At 37.0% G+C, this 15,652-nt stretch overlaps 3 protein-coding genes across 8 annotated transcripts in view; 2 read left to right on the forward strand and 1 right to left on the reverse strand.

Moving 5' to 3' along the window:
* Nucleotides 1–8,385, reverse strand: part of LOC108366088 (glucoside xylosyltransferase 1-like) — a 57,519-nt gene extending 49,134 nt beyond the window's left edge. For all 3 annotated transcript variants that reach the window (XR_001848045.1, XM_017620378.1, XM_017620377.1), the window contains exons 1-2: nucleotides 8,209–8,385; nucleotides 7,862–8,150 (exon numbers count right to left, since the gene is read on the reverse strand). Coding sequence is in view for 2 of the 3 variants with exons in the window: in XM_017620378.1 (XP_017475867.1) it covers nucleotides 7,862–8,150; nucleotides 8,209–8,333 (414 nt within the window). In the remaining variant the exon portion in view is untranslated. The remainder of the gene's footprint in view (nucleotides 1–7,861; nucleotides 8,151–8,208) is intronic.
* LOC108366087 (uncharacterized) overlaps nucleotides 1–10,836 on the forward strand; it is a 17,492-nt gene extending 6,656 nt beyond the window's left edge. The window contains exons 1-3 of one of the 4 annotated variants that reach the window (XM_017620373.1): nucleotides 9,404–9,420; nucleotides 9,991–10,214; nucleotides 10,318–10,836. In XM_017620373.1, coding sequence (XP_017475862.1) covers nucleotides 10,007–10,214; nucleotides 10,318–10,811 — 702 coding nt within the window. In that variant the 5' untranslated portion in view covers nucleotides 9,404–9,420; nucleotides 9,991–10,006 and the 3' untranslated portion in view covers nucleotides 10,812–10,836. Of the gene's footprint in view, nucleotides 1–9,403; nucleotides 9,421–9,568; nucleotides 9,584–9,931; nucleotides 10,215–10,317 lie in introns of those variants that run through there. The other 3 variants (XM_017620375.1, XM_017620374.1, XM_017620372.1) reach the window with 3 other exon arrangements.
* A 2,409-nt stretch (nucleotides 10,837–13,245) lies between these two features.
* Nucleotides 13,246–13,982, forward strand: LOC108366089 (putative nuclease HARBI1). Its single transcript, XM_017620379.1, has 3 exons — nucleotides 13,246–13,267; nucleotides 13,332–13,476; nucleotides 13,541–13,982. Exons 1-3 carry the CDS (start codon nucleotides 13,262–13,264, stop codon nucleotides 13,915–13,917), a joined length of 528 nt encoding a protein of 175 aa, XP_017475868.1. The 5' UTR covers nucleotides 13,246–13,261; the 3' UTR covers nucleotides 13,918–13,982.
* The last annotated feature ends 1,670 nt before the right edge of the window (nucleotides 13,983–15,652 follow it).

Consider the following 15,652-nt stretch of genomic DNA (forward strand, 5'->3'; position numbering starts at 1 on the left):
ATATTAATAAATTTAAGAAATTATTGTATAATTACTGCAAAACACTACCTATTAGATAATGATCTTATAATGATAATGATCTCATAGAGGAATAGAAGAATGTAAGCTAGGTCAATAAGACCGTAAAAAATAAAAAATAAATAAATAAACTTCTTCCGCTTATGGACGTTTACTAGTTGCCGAATCTCCGCATTGAGATTCCCGATACGGGGATCTTCGGGATCGGCTTGACGAAGGCTATAACGCTCATCGGCTAGAACAGCCGCTTCGGCAGGGAAGCTTGGACGTAGGTCCGTTATACATCCTGCCGGTATGAAGCGAGCTGCAGCAGCAGTGACAGCCCTGCGGAACTTACGTTCACCGAGATGGACGTCGGTTGGTGTGGGAAGCGCGGTGAAGGTGTTTTCGGTAAACTCCGCGTAACCTTTCCAATCAGCTTTAGAAAAATTTATATAAGTCCGGTGTTTGGCGGAGGCAAAGTCGGTTGGTTTATCTATCGAGATGACTATGAGTAGGTGGTCTGATGCTAAAGTCAGCATAGGTTGCCATGTTATGCTGTTTTTCAGACCAGCGCTGACTATGGTGATGTCTGGCGAGCTACTGCAGTTACCCATAATCCTGGTGGGTGCGTCGTCGTACATTGTGCAGAATGTCGAATCGTATCTGATCAGCCAAGTCTGTTCCACTACGATCGTTTGACAGGCTTGAGTGCCAAAGATCGTGGTGCGCATTAAAGTCACCTACTACCATACGGTTTTCACCTCTGAGGAGCGCACATATATCAGGGTGATATCCTGCCGGGCAGCAGGTGACAGGGGGTATGTATATGTTATATATTTCGAGCTAAACATCGCCTGACCGGATAGCAATGCCCTCACATTCTAGGGTGGTATCCCTGCGGTCGATGTCTGCTTCGATGTCTGGTGCGCGATGAACGCTAAGCCACCACCATTATCTCTCTCGCGATCCCGACGGTGCACGATGTACCCGGCACAATTCAACAAAGTTGAATTGCTGTGCAACTTCGTCTCTTGGACCGCAGCTATCAATATACCATGCCGACACATGAAGACGGTTATCTCCTCAATCTTGCTCGGTAGCTCGTTGCAGTTAAATTGAAGGAGCTGCATGTGGTTCGGGAGACGTATCGTGATGTGGGGTGTAAGGAATGTGTGTGTTCTTACCGCCGTTGGCTGTGTGCGCTGCTGTGATGGGTGCCGCCCTGTGGGGGTGGCGGGAGGCGTCGCAGTTGAGGTCTGCGACCGAGCAGCGCAACACGGGCCCTCGAAGTTCCCAGTCCAATCTCGCTTGGTACGCAGACCTGAGCATGCCCTAAAGTGGCACCAGCCAAGGCAGGTGTTGCACTTGACTGATGTCACATTACGGAATATCCTGGTCTGACATACCGTGCAGATTGTAGGGGGAACCACGAGTTGTTGGCGTGTGGGTAGTGGTGCGGTTGTGTGTGTTATGTGGTCTGTCGTGGCTGTGGTATGGTCTGTAGTGTTATTATGTTGTTGTGCTGTGGTGGCTGTGTGAGGCTGCTCGGGTGGACGTACGTCGTGGTCCACTGTCGATGTGTCCGTAGTCCTGAGCAGACTCTAAGGTGACTCCACCCCTCGCAGGCATTACACTTGACTGAGGTGGAGTTGTGGTGTAGTCGTCTCTGGCATACACAGCAGGTGTAGATTTCTGGCCCTGGGTTTGACTCGAGCCCAGCCTTGAAATTAACATTTTTAATTAATTAAAGAGTTATTTGCAAAAAACACTTGCACTTTCCGCACTATGTTTTGATGATTTTCACGCAAATGAATGGAATAAATGAACTTAATTTAACACGTATTTATTAGTTTTTATACATTTGTGTTGATTTAAGTGTACACTTTCCCGATGGCGAAAATCTGCATAACAATCTTGTGTAGTTAATATAAATAATATGGAGGAAAACTCGTGCTGCCACTTTATTAATTCAATTTGTATTTCAACTTTAAAAACACCCAAATAATGCACAAGAAATATACTTTTGTGAAAAGGGGATTTCTGTTCCTTTTCTTCGCACGCAGAAAGGAGAATTCTATGTTGTGAGGGTTATAATCCCTAAGCACGGCCGAAGGCCGCCTACGCAGAAAGGTGTTCTCTGCAAAAGGTGTTCTGCCCCTTTTCTTTGGCAACACAGAAAGGAGAATTCTACGTTGTGAGGGTTATAATCCCTAAGCGCGACCGAAGGCCGCCTACGCAAAAAGGAGTTGGACGGACAAAAACTTTTTTAATAGAGTGGCAGCAGCAATTTAGTTCCATTTTATATTTAATAGAGTGGCAACACTAGTTTTCCTTCATGTTATTTATATCAACTACGCAAGATTGTTGTGCGGATTTTCACCATCGGAATATTGCTATTAAATACAGAATTTCGCGAAAGTGTACACTTAAAACATCACAAATGTATAAAAAGTAATGAATATGTGTTCAGTTGAGCTCATTTACTCCATTTATTTGCGTCAAATTCATCAAAACATAGTGCGAAAAGTGCAAATGCTTTTTGCGAATAACTCTTTAATGAATTAAAAATGTGAATTTCCGGTCTCGGATTATTGTTGTGGGCAGTAAAACGCGTCGGTTGATACCCCTCTTGAATTTTGGCCTCCTTTCGCTAAAGTGCACTTTTACCGCCCTGAGTAGAAGAATACGTAGTGAATGTCTCAGATACTTCGCCGACCTAAATGGGGTTAGATCGCCGAAACAACAGCCCTTGGTCGGGTAAAAGCCCGAGACATTCCGGTACGTAGAACCGGCTGTCATGGGAATGTCTGCAAAAGGTGTTCAGCTCCCCTTCTTTGGCAGCACAGAAAGGAGAATTCTACTTACTGAGGGTTATAATCCCTAAGTGCGGCCAAAGGCCGCCTATACAGAAAGGTTTCTCTGCAAAAGGTGTTCAGCCCCCCTTCTTTGGCAGCACAGAAAGAAGAATTCTACTGCCTGAGGGTTATAATCCCTAAGTGCGGTCTAAGGCCGCCTACGCAGAAAGGAATTATACGCGAAAATACATTTGTTAAAAAAAAAAATTTTTTATAAAACCTTGTTTTGGTAATTCTCTAGTATAGGGTAACAACTCCTTAAAAAGATCCGGAAAATTCGGGAGGGTACTAAACGACGCGTTTCGGTCCCCCTAGTAACAATCTGGAGGGGGAGGGCTAATATTATTAACCATTTAAAAGTTATAAACAAAAAACTATTGTTAAGTTTCGTTGTTTTCTATGATCAATTACCACGTCAAAATGCTCTAAATCACCAGTTTCAACTATTAAAATGTCTCCGGTTATTATTTTACGCAAACAAAATCATTTATTCACTTTTATTTTATATATTTCGTTAATAAAACAGAGTAAACAAACTTTGCGCCACCCAAAATTATTATAACCTCAAATCGTTGGTATTGCCACTTTATTTAACATTTCATTTGCGCTATTACACTCCGTTTACCCTATACACTTCCTCTTTTTTACTTTCACCTAAATAAAATATTCTAACCAAAATATAATAGCATATTTCGCTATACCATGGCAGCGCTACTTTTATGGTTTACAGTTATTTATCGAAGTATTGATCTTAATGGAAAAAATTATAATTTAAAAAACTAAAACCTCGCTATTATAATTTCCATTCGTAATGTTATCAGGTATGTGACTTGAGAATAGAAATCGCTGCATCTTTTAGGCGCATCAATATTACATAGTTACATCCCGAGCTAATAAAAGGGAGGTAAAAAGCGCCGCAGGCGAAAATTTTCATTATTTAAATATATATGAAACAAGATACCGAAAAGCATTGAACACTGCACACACCTTGTAAGGAAAAGTGAATTATTACGAAATACTAATACAGTGGCAGCACTATAGCAAAGATTGTCAACTTCATTTTAGTAACAAAATAATCTACCTTAGGTTGATAAAATTATGTGTTTGTTTAATAATTAAGTTAAATTATATATATTAATAGCGTTTAAAAAGTGAGAACAGGTGATTTAGAGAATTTTTGTCATGGTTATTACCCATACAAAACAACGAAATTTAACAAGTTTTTTGTTTATAACATTTCAATGATCAATATTAGTCCTCCCCCTCCGGATTGTTAATAGGGGGACCGAAACGCGGCGTTTGGTACCCCTCCCGACTTTTCCGGACCTTTTTTAGGGGTTGTTACCCTATACTAGAGAATAACCAATGGTTAATATTAGCCCTCCCCCTCCGGATTGTTAATAGGGAGACCGAAACGCGTCGTTTGGTACCCCTCCCAACTTTTCCGGATCTGTTTTAGGGGTTGTTACCCTATACTAGAGAATTACCTTTATTTTTTCTATTTTTAATTAACTTTTTTTCTTTATTCAAAATCGCCCGATATCTAATTTAGCATAATTTCTTTTATTAAAAAATCCCACGGTTTCTGTTAGTTGGGTCATTTTCCACTTCAAACTGCTCAGTTTGCATAAGAAAATTACGTTTTTCCCCCGTTTTCAAACGGTTCCCTAGGGGCCGGTGAGAGGAGCCCAAGGGGGGTTCGCCTTTTTAGAAAGCGGGGACTGTACCCTTTCAAGTAGGGGAGGATTTGCGGGCCCCGCCTCCCACCACAAAAACATTTCCCTATTATATATACATAGATATATATATCGAATGAAAGACCCTTCAATCACCTTTCCAACTGTGTCCATATTTGCAAATCGGTTAAAAAAAAAAATGCCGTTAAAATCCGGAAAAGGGGGCGGCCACGCCCACTTTTTGGCATAAATGCACTTGGGCTCCAAATCCCAAATTAAAAAAAAAAATATTGGAATCGATAGAGATGATTGAGCTGAGTATAATGGTATACTTCTTTTTTTGGGCAAACAACAACAACAACAATTATCAAAGGTTAAAGTTCAAAATAAGCAATTTTTGAAATCATGATTTCTTAAAAACGGATGGATGGATCTTGAAAATTTTGATAGGAAATTTGATTCCCTTTAATTTGGTATACGTACATTATATATATGTTGTACAGTTCTTACAACAAATTGTTTTTTTTGTTTTTGATATATATAAATAAATAGGTATAGGTAAGTATACATAGGTATTGTTATTTTAGGTACAAATTAGTTAATTTATTTATATATCTGGCAACTATTCGTATTATTTTAATATATAACTGGAAAGAANGAGCTGAGTATAATAGTATACTTCTTTTTTTGGGCAAACAACAACAACAACAATTATCAAAGGTTAAAGTTCAAAATAAGCAATTTTTGAAATCATGATTTCTTAAAAACGGATGGATGGATCTTGAAAATGTTGATCTCATTTAATAGGAAATTTGATTCCCTTTAATTTGGTATACGTACATTATATATATGTTGTACAGTTCTTACAACAAATTGTTTTTTTTGTTTTTGATATATATAAATAAATAGGTATAGGTAAGTATACATAGGTATTGTTATTTTAGGTACAAATTAGTTAATTTATTTATATATCTGGCAACTATTCGTATTATTTTAATATATAACTGGAAAGAAACCGTTATTTTTAAGCGGTATGCTTTATGTTAATATTTAAGCTTTTGGAATAACGTGCTATTTGACAAGTGTTAATTTAAAATGGCAAATTTAAATTTAATAAAGCTATACGATTTATTTGATTGCAAGATCGACGGTCCGCTCAATGAGGGGACTCTACAATCCTTACAGGAATGGGGACTGATACCGCGGGAGGGAACATATTTGTGTCCCGAAGGACATCCGTTGAAACTTAAACAATGTGCACAAAGTGTTGACGGTTATGTTTGGAGGTTAGTTTTTGCTTTTTAAAGATTGTGGTTGTGAAAATTAAGTTTGTTAAATTTTGAACTAATAGGTGTACTACAGCGATTAAGGGAAAGAAGAAAAATGTTAGATGCGATGTCTACATTTCTTTGAGGAAAGACACTTTTTTCGCGAAATCGAGGCTTTCTATTTTTAAAATAGTAGCTTTCGCTTATTTGTGGGTCAAGAACCTTACGTTGGATGTCATTATGGAAGAGCTCAGCATATCCAATCATACGGCTAGTGATTGGAGTAGTTTTTGTCGCGAGGTTGTGTATGATGGGATGGTTGTTAATAAAAACAAAATTGGAGGTCTGGGAAAAGTTGTCGAAATCGATGAGAGTAAGTTTGGGCGACGAAAGTACCACCGTGGGCATCGTGTGGAAGGACAATGGGTCTTTGGTGGAGTAGAGAGGGAAACCAATCGATGCTTTTTGGTCCCTGTGGAGAAGAGGGACAAGGAAACTTTGTTGAAAATTATAAAGGACTGGATTTTGCCCGGTACAATAGTTGTGTCCGACTTTTGGAAAGTATGTTCATTTTGAACTATATTTGCATGTATTTTTTTTTATTATTTTTTAACGGGTATTTAGCTAAGTTTATGTTTAACCGCAATTGTAAAAATTGTGATACGGATCGTTTAAGCACCTTTTTAAAAATGGCAGGGAGATTATACAATCCGTGTAGTATTAAACCTGTTGAAGAGGAAGAACAGGAAGAATATGAAATAGAAATTTCTTTGTAAATAGACTAATGTGTGTTTTACTATTCAAATATTTTAATTTTTTTAGCATCACTGAGAATTCTATTTTGTGAGGGTTATAATCTCAAGTACGGGCGACGCCGCCTACGCTGAAGGGTGTTCTCTGCAAAAGATGTTCAGTGCCTTTTCTTCGCAACACAGAAAGAGAATTCTACTTTGTGAGGGTTATAATCCATAAGTGCGGCCGAAGGCCGCCTACGTAGCAAGGTGTTCTCTGCAAAAGGTGTTCAGTGCCTTTTATTCGCAACACAGAAAGAGNAAAGTATGTTCATTTTGAACTATATTTGCATGTATTTTTTTTTATTATTTGTATATGCTTTCTATTTATCTTTATAGGCATATGATTGCTTAAGTGAGGAGGGGTATATTCACTTTCGAGTCAACCATTCCATCGATTTTAAAGACCCAGATACGGAGCAACACACTAATACGATAGAAGGGTTGTGGCGTCACGTGAAATGCTCGATGCCCCAATATCATCGGAAAAAACTATTTTTTAACGGGTATTTAGCTAAGTTTATGTTTAACCGCAATTGTAAAAATTGTGATACGGATCGTTTAAGCACCTTTTTAAAAATGGCAGGGAGATTATACAATCCGTGTAGTATTAAACCTGTTGAAGAGGAAGAACAGGAAGAATATGAAATAGAAATTTCTTTGTAAATAGACTAATGTGTGTTTTACTATTCAAATATTTTAATTTTTTTAGCAACACTGAGAATTCTATTTTGTGAGGGTTATAATCTCAAGTGCGGGCGACGCCGCCTACGCTGAAGGGTGTTCTCTGCAAAAGATGTTCAGTGCCTTTTCTTCGCAACACAGAAAGAGAATTCTACTTTGTGAGGGTTATAATCCCTAAGTGCGGCCGAAGGCCGCCTACGCAGAAAGGTGTTATCTGCAAAAGGTGTTTTTTTTATAATTATTTTACATTGATTCAATTTTTGTAAGAACTGTACAACATATATATAATGTACGTATACCAAATTAAAGGGAAAAAAATTTCCTATTAAATGAGATAAAAATTTTCAAGATCCATCCATCCATTTTTAAGAAATCTTGGTTTCAAAAATAGCTTTTTTTGAACTTTAACCTTTGATAATTGTTGTTGTTGTTGTTTACCCAAAAAAAGAAGTATACCGTTATACTCAGCTCAATCATCTCTATCGATTCCAATATTTTTATTTTTTTATTTTTGAGATTTGGAGCCCAACTGCATTTGTTCCCTTGTAGCAAACAACGAAATATTAAAAAAAGATAAATATTTTTACCGGCAAAAATAACCGCTGAGACGAGCAAGGCTTAAATAGAGTTCGCCATTCCTTTTGGTTGTGGCTGGGAAAAGTCAACGGCATTACCTCGAAACCAAAGTGTACAAAATTTCGCCAATTATTTAATCGATCTTTCAGTTCACCCATTAGCAAACTCTCGGCGAAAATCCAGAAATGTAAATTACCGCTACTAAACTGGCTAAAAAGGAGAACCGATTTGAGCATGGTAAGAGACTCTTGCAATCTCTGACCACATACAACCAGTGCAATGTTAAAAACTGGAAATGATCTGAAAAAAAAAAATTGTTGTAGACCAATATTTTCCTAAATTCCATGGTTACTAATACCTTTCATTAAAGTGAGAATTATTCAATAAATCTTTATGTACACTAAAAGGGCAACGATGAAAAACAACATAGATCAGCGTTAATAAAAATACAGTAAATACGAAATTTACTAGCTTTAACCGCATTTCTGAAGCCTTGATTAGGGATAAAACGATACTAATAAATACAAGTGCATACTCGGTACTTTTCGCCCGATACCAAGTAATTTTGGTATTGATACTATTGAACCGAGTAGTGAGTAGTTATCGGAAGAAACAACTTATATCGAAACCCGATTCCGAGAATATTTTATTTCCGGACTTTTTTTAATCTAATTATTATTGTGAATATCTAAAAATGTTTGGCAGTTTAGTTGCAATGAAAAATTCCTACAAAGAAAAACCTATAATCATCTCATTAACATATCGCTGGCTTGAAGTGAAAACTTGCTAAGTCCACTTTTGTGAAAACTCATATTTGGATATAGGAAGCAAGCTGAATTAAAAACGCAACGTCTTCAAGTTTATATTCAACTAAAGGCAAATTTACTAAGTCCAAAAGAGGTACAGAAAAAACGATAAGGCTACAAAAAATTCTACATCATTTAATTTTTTGTTTAAGGCTTTAGGAACCAATCAACAGTTCCATTTATGGCTAGGTTTATACACCTTAAATACCCGATTCTTAAAACGTGATATATTCACACGGTGAAATAAAAATAAGGTGATGTCATNAGGAACCAATCAACAGTTCCATTTATGGCTAGGTTTATACACCTTAAATAGCCGATTCTTAAAACGTGATATATTCACACGGTGAAATAAAAATAAGGTGATGTCAGTTGGGGGGTGTTTGTTGTAATTTTGACAAATTCGGTAGCCCCGTTCCTAATGATGCTCTCTTGAACAAAAACTACACTAGAAAAACTCCTTTTAGGTATTGTGCTGAAAACATAAGAGTGAACATCACTGTCCTTGATATTTCTGTTTAGTTGTGACTTTCCCATATAATATTTTTTGCAAAAATTGTGATTTGTGTGTATATTCAACAGCTTTTAATTTTGCGATTTTTTGGAGGTTTTTCGGACTTTGGCAATAAATTTAGGTAACCAATTTTAAGTAGTTATTCCAAGTGGCAAATAAAGACAAATTATGTTTACCTTCCACTGATTTGTGAATTGTGTTTTTTATCTCAGCGAGAAGCTGCGATATACATAAGTGCTGGAAGTTCCAGGTGAGTTTATTCAATTGGCCAGGTTGTTAATAAAACGGTCAGTAAAAGTGCGTTTCTTGTTTAATAGGTTTTGGAAGTTGTGCCTGTTGACCTACTAGAGGCTACAATACAAGTGATTTACAAATAAAATTACGAAAGTCCTTTTATAACACTATGTAACAAGGTTTTTGTCCGTGGGTTGTAATTGTTATTTCCTAGTCAGTTAGGTCCCAAAAGTATAGAAAACAGCTATTGTCGCAAGATAACTTTGCTTTTGTGACCATGGCAGCGCTTATCTGCGTTTATTTTTATGCTTGTTTGTTGAAAACTGATACACGAGCGCATACAACTTGTTTTCTCTACATTTGTGTGTGTTAAAACTAGTGTTGGGCAGTATCGATTCCAAAAGTACTCAGTACTCGATGCTGAAAAGTATCGACAGTACCCGATGCTTAAAAGTATCGATACCAAAGTAGTAAATACACAAAAGTACTCGATACTGCCCAACACTAGTTAAAACAACAAAGTCGTCGCAATAAATTTTGCAACATTTTTGTGATTTATTGAGAGTTGTTTCTTATTTTATTACAGATAAATTCGTTCAAACATGGCTTCACGAGGCTGCAAGTATCCTGCAGATGCATTTTGTTATGTCTGCGGATATTTTATCAAAACAAGAGCGAATAAGTACTCTTTGGAAACAGGTTTTAAAATGTGCGAAGCTTACAATGCTTATTTCGGCATGCCTGTGGGTGATCAAGACAAATCCTGGGCACCTCATTTCGCGTGTGAAAACTGCAAAAGGACTTTGGAAGGTAAGACATTTTAAAACTATTTTGCTTTGTTATGGGTAAAATAAATGTTTCCATTAACTTTTTTATTAGACAGTACTTTTCTTTTCTAATTTTTTTTTTTCAGGATGGTACAGAGTGGAAAAGAGAGCTATGAAGTTTGCTGTGCCAAGAGTTTGGAGAGAACCCACTGACCATTCAAGCAACTGCTTTTTCTGCATGGTGGACCCTTCCAAACGTCGGACTGGCAAAAAAGCAAGTCAAATCATGTATCCTGACATTCCTTCATCCATGGCTCCAGTTCCACACAGCTCTGACCGCCCCGTTCCTACTCCTCCAGAGAAAGAGCAGGTGTCTTCCTGTGAGAGCCCTGATTCCATGAGTGTGGAAGACAATGAAGGTGAAGGATTTAATTTACTAGCTGATAACAAAAACCCATACTATCCCAACCAAAAGGACATGAATGATTTGATCAGAGATCTTGGTCTAACCAAGTCCGATGCTGAACTTTTGACGTCCAGACTGATGCAGTGGAATTTGCTGGATCCTAGTGTTAAAGTCACATGTCAGAGGAAGCGTCACGAACTTTTGTCGAAATGTCGAAAAACCACCCGCTTCTGATTTACTTTTATGTTTTTGGTTTTCTGAAGATTTAATAAAATTTAGTTTTGATTTATATGTGCTGTTCTGTATGATTTTCTCTGTATTGAAAGACTCAAACACGTTTTTCTCATAATTTTAGCATATTTTAATGAATCACATTGTCCTGGTCACAAAAGCAAGTTTCCGAGGAATATTAGGTGGTTTCCATACTTTTAAGGCATAACAGACTAGGAAATAACAATTACATCCCAAGGACTGAGAAATTTATTTTTTTTGTTACTTAGTGTAATTCATACATAATCGGTCTTTTAAAAAGAAGATAAAACTTGCTAAGAGTAGTTGTGTTTGTTTAAAAAATTATTCAGTAACTCGCCAGCAACTCTCCAGTAGCTTAATTTCGCGAATTCGCTCTCAAAGAAAAAATATTCAAAGACGTACAGCAACGCAAATCCAGTAATAATTATCAAGTTTCATGACCAGCTGATAAATTGGTTCTTTATTCGCAGCAACTTCCTAATAAAACAATATATTTTATATTTAAATTGGTTTTTTAGTCAATTTCAATAATAAAAACCCACAAAACAGTTTCCTTATTCGTTTAAATTGCATCCGGCAAGTTACAAGTAAAAATTTATCCATTAAAAATGCAGTAAAAACTTTGAACTTCAGCTGTTTCGCTCTCTCAATAAGTTTTTGCGTACGAAAACGACAAAACATTAAGATTCGTACCAATTCGTCTGGATATTACTAGAATCGGGTAAACCTAACACAACTATTCTTTATTATCTTTAACGTTGTTTTGGTAAAATAATTCTTTAATACATACTTTTTAAAAATAGTATTCAAAAGGGCGTTAAAATGGTCCTAAAATGTTCCTCTTTTTTACTACATTATATGCATTGCCGAAATGGGGCTACCAAAAAAGTGAGGTTAGGTAACTGACATCACCTTGTTTATTCCACGATGATGTATTCGGTGGTTCTCGTTGTCTAATACCATTTGAATACGATAGTGTTTCTCTCTAAGTCAAACTGCTATTCGTCCCAAACGCTGTGGATTACAGCTTCCTATAGCATAAACACAAGTCTATCTGCGAACGATTGTTTGATTAGTTATAACCTTCAGCTAAACTTCTGGACAATGTTGCTTCCATTTATCGTGTATCGACGTGTTTGGTTGACATTCCGCGTTGAAGAGTATTTCATTATACGACTCCTTGATGTTGCTTCTTTCTGGCTGATGTTAGCGTAACAGCTGCTTTCCTCATTCTTATTTTATGACAGTTAAGGCCGACACAAGACTACATAAGACAATACACCAAGTCTGAAAACACAAACATAGATTGACAGATTGGGCGCGTTCATAAGTCGTAGCTGTTGGGTAACCGTTGGCTGTTTGTCTTAGAAACGCACAGTTGAGTAGTTACGCTCACTCCAACAGTTGGCAACTTTCCGCCATTTTTTCCAGCCGATAATTTTTACGCTACCTGAACTCAACGTGTTGGGCTTAGCCTAAACAGCTGATCGATAAGACTTACGCCGCTTATATTAAATTTAACGCCGCTTTGTTAGGTGGCAGTTGCAAACAAAATTATTATCACCCCTATGCTGTAATCCGAAAGTTCGTAGTTACGAATTCGTAGCTCCGTTCCGAAAATTCGAAAATTGGTATGCTGTAATCCGATCGTAACTATCAACGGCGTTGCCAACTAAAATAGTGAAATTCGAAGTTCTTAATCAGCTGCTTTGGCAGAAACAAATCAAAATAAAAAGAATCGCAAGTGAACAGTGAAATTAAAAAAATTGTTTAATCGTATTTGAAAAAGCTTTTCCTTAATTAAGTAAAATAGAATGGATTCAGTGGCCGGTGCACTTTTGTCTCAGGAGGAAGAACATGCTGCAGTCAACTGTTGCATTAATATACAAAGGAGATTGCTACGAGACAGTTCTGATCCATTTAGCTTAAATGATAAAATGTAAGTTTTATAATTGATTTCACTGATACACATATAAAATAATCGTTTGAATGTTTAAAGATTTGTAAAAAATTTCCGCCTCAACAAAGACGCATTTAAAAGCGTTTTAACAATTATGGAGGAAGAGCTTGGGCGAAGTGTAAAATCATCATCGGTAACTCCTGTAAGTAGATTGATGGCAGTTATGAGGTTTTTCGCTGAAGGAAGCTACCAACACGGTGTTGGGAAAGATTTTGATGTGGGGTTGGCGCAATCAACGTTCTCAAAAACATTGACAAAAACTTTAAACATCTTGGAACGCCGACTGTGCCCAGTATGGATTAAATTGTCAATGACGGAGGAGGAGAATAAACGAGCCAAAATGTGGTTTTACAGGAGAACGCAATTCCCTGGCGTTATTATGTGTGTGGACGGCACACACATTAAAATACTTCCTCCTGCAGACGAACCGTATTTGTACTACAATCGTATGGGATACTACAGCCTAAATGCAATGGTGGTAAGTAAAACCACAAGAGCAAAGTGATTTTGTACGTGCAATTTATCGTAAATTTATTAAATAGATTTGCGATAACAAGATGCAAATAAGGTGCGTTGATGCTCGGTTTCCAGGCAGTAGCCACGACTCACATGTGTGGAATGTAAGCGCTGCGAAAACCTATTTTGAAGAGAGATATCGGCAAGGAGACAAAACAACTTGGATATTAGGTATGTTATAAGTGGAATGAGAGCAAAATGTGTTAAATATAACTAAAAATATTTTGTTTAACAGGCGATGCTGGATATCCATTACAGCCCTGGTTAATTACACCATTCCGTTCTCCTGTGGCAGGAAGTAGAGAAAGCGCCTTCAACAAAACGCACAGTAAAGCGCGCAACATAGTCGAGAGAGTCATCGGCGTTTTGAAAAATAGATTTCGATGCCTGCTAAGTGCTCGCCAACTACATTATTCGCCCCAAAAAGTGGTACAAATAATTAATGTGGTATGCGCATTGCATAACATGTGCATCCACTACAACGTAGAAGATAATACACCTGATATTATGGATGATGAATATCAAGATGTAAATGAAGAGGAAGCGCCATCAGAATTTTCCAGAGAAGCGTCAGACATAAGAATGCGAATTTTGAGATCATTACCTAACTAATGAAAACAATCCCATAACTTTGTACTTCATATTTATTTGATATAAAAAATTTAAAATAAATTCAGTTCTTTACTTAAAACTAAATATACAAAAAAAATCAGTTGTTTTCTTAAATCTAATAGTTTGTACATATATACAGTTATCACAAGCGTAAGTTCATCTCTTAAGTTCAGTTCTTTTCTTAAATCTAATAGGTTTATACATATATCACAAGCGTTAGTTCAGTTCTTTTCTTAAATCTAATAGTTTATACATATATACAAATATCACAAACGTTAGTTCACTTCTTTAGTTCAGTTATATTCTTAAATCTAATAGTCTTAAATCCAATAATCTTTAAATAAAAAAAAATTAAAAAATCAGCAGTTCAGTGCAAAATTAAATTAAATTCAAAAATAAAGAAATCTTAAAAAAAAATGTATTTATTAGTTCATTTTTGCTGGCTTCTTTCTTGTATCCGCAGTAATTTTTCCTGCAAATCAAGCTCCCTTTTTTTAAGGGCCTCCATTTCAATATTGTGCCTCTTTAATTCACGCAATTTTTCCTTCTTCATGTCATGCATGTTTTCTTGTACTTGGTACATGCGTCGCACGTTATCTGCCAGCTCGTTTGCAGACTCAGATTGGCGTTCCAAAAAGGCCAAACTTTTCTGGTAGTAGCTTCGTTGCAAATTTATTTGCTCCTGTACCAAAGTGGCCGTGTCGTTTTTTTTTTACCGGAGGGGAACGCCTCTGCACATTGGCATTGTCTGGCTCAGTTGGCATAGGAATGACTGCCGCAGGTTCCACCACCGGTTGGGTCACCGTCTGTGTTGTTACCACACCAAAAGAGACAGCTCCATTGATCCCCGATGTGGAAGTGTGCAAGCCCGTCAACTCTATCACTTTTTCCTCCAACTCATTGAAATTGTGCATTCTGTTGGGTCCACCACCAGTTGCCCTCGTCTCTGCTTTATTGGCGGAAAGCTTTCTTTTAATGTAGCACTTATAATCGAGCCATACCTAGAAATAGTATTGATATAAGGAAAACAATGATAAATAAATTTTGTGCTCTTAAAATTTTATCCGCACCTTTTTCCAGCTGGATACATCTTTTGTCGGTGGGCCTAAGCTGTTTAGCTGCTGAGCGACGCTTTCCCAAAACTCCACTACATCCTCTTTAGCTCCTTTTGAAAAGCCGCGAGCAATGTCCGGCCTTTCGGTCATGCATTCTACCATTTTTTCGTATTGCGACCGATTTGTTGTGATCTTCGACCTGATAATTTTGTAAATATTTAACAATAATCCATTTTTTTCCAATCACACTTGTAACTTACATATTTTTTCCTTTACACACTTTATTTTATTGATATTTTAAAAGAATTCGCTTCGCTCCGACACCAGTTGCTCTTCGTAGAAAATTTCCGACAAATACATACAAATTACTGCTACGTCGGATTCAGGCATACCAACATTACGAGTTTCGAAGATGGTCTCCGAATTTCGAAATTACGATACGGCAACGCGGATTACAGCATACCAATTTTAAGATTCGTAGCAAAATCGAATCTACGACGGATTACAGCATAGGGTTGTATATTTTATATCACTGACGTGATAAAGTAACTAAAATATTTTATAATAATACTACGTTTCTAAATATATGTTTTTAAGATATTTGCTATATAATTTTACACTGTTTAATTCATTGTAACATTGAACGATTTTTTCAACCCGGCGGCCGCTAAGCGTTGAAT

Source organism: Rhagoletis zephyria, unplaced genomic scaffold (genome assembly GCF_001687245.7).
Source record: "Rhagoletis zephyria isolate East Lansing unplaced genomic scaffold, Rhagoletis_zephyria_1.1 Rzeph_scaffold_02131, whole genome shotgun sequence".
NCBI classification, from domain to species: Eukaryota; Metazoa; Arthropoda; class Insecta; order Diptera; family Tephritidae; genus Rhagoletis; species Rhagoletis zephyria.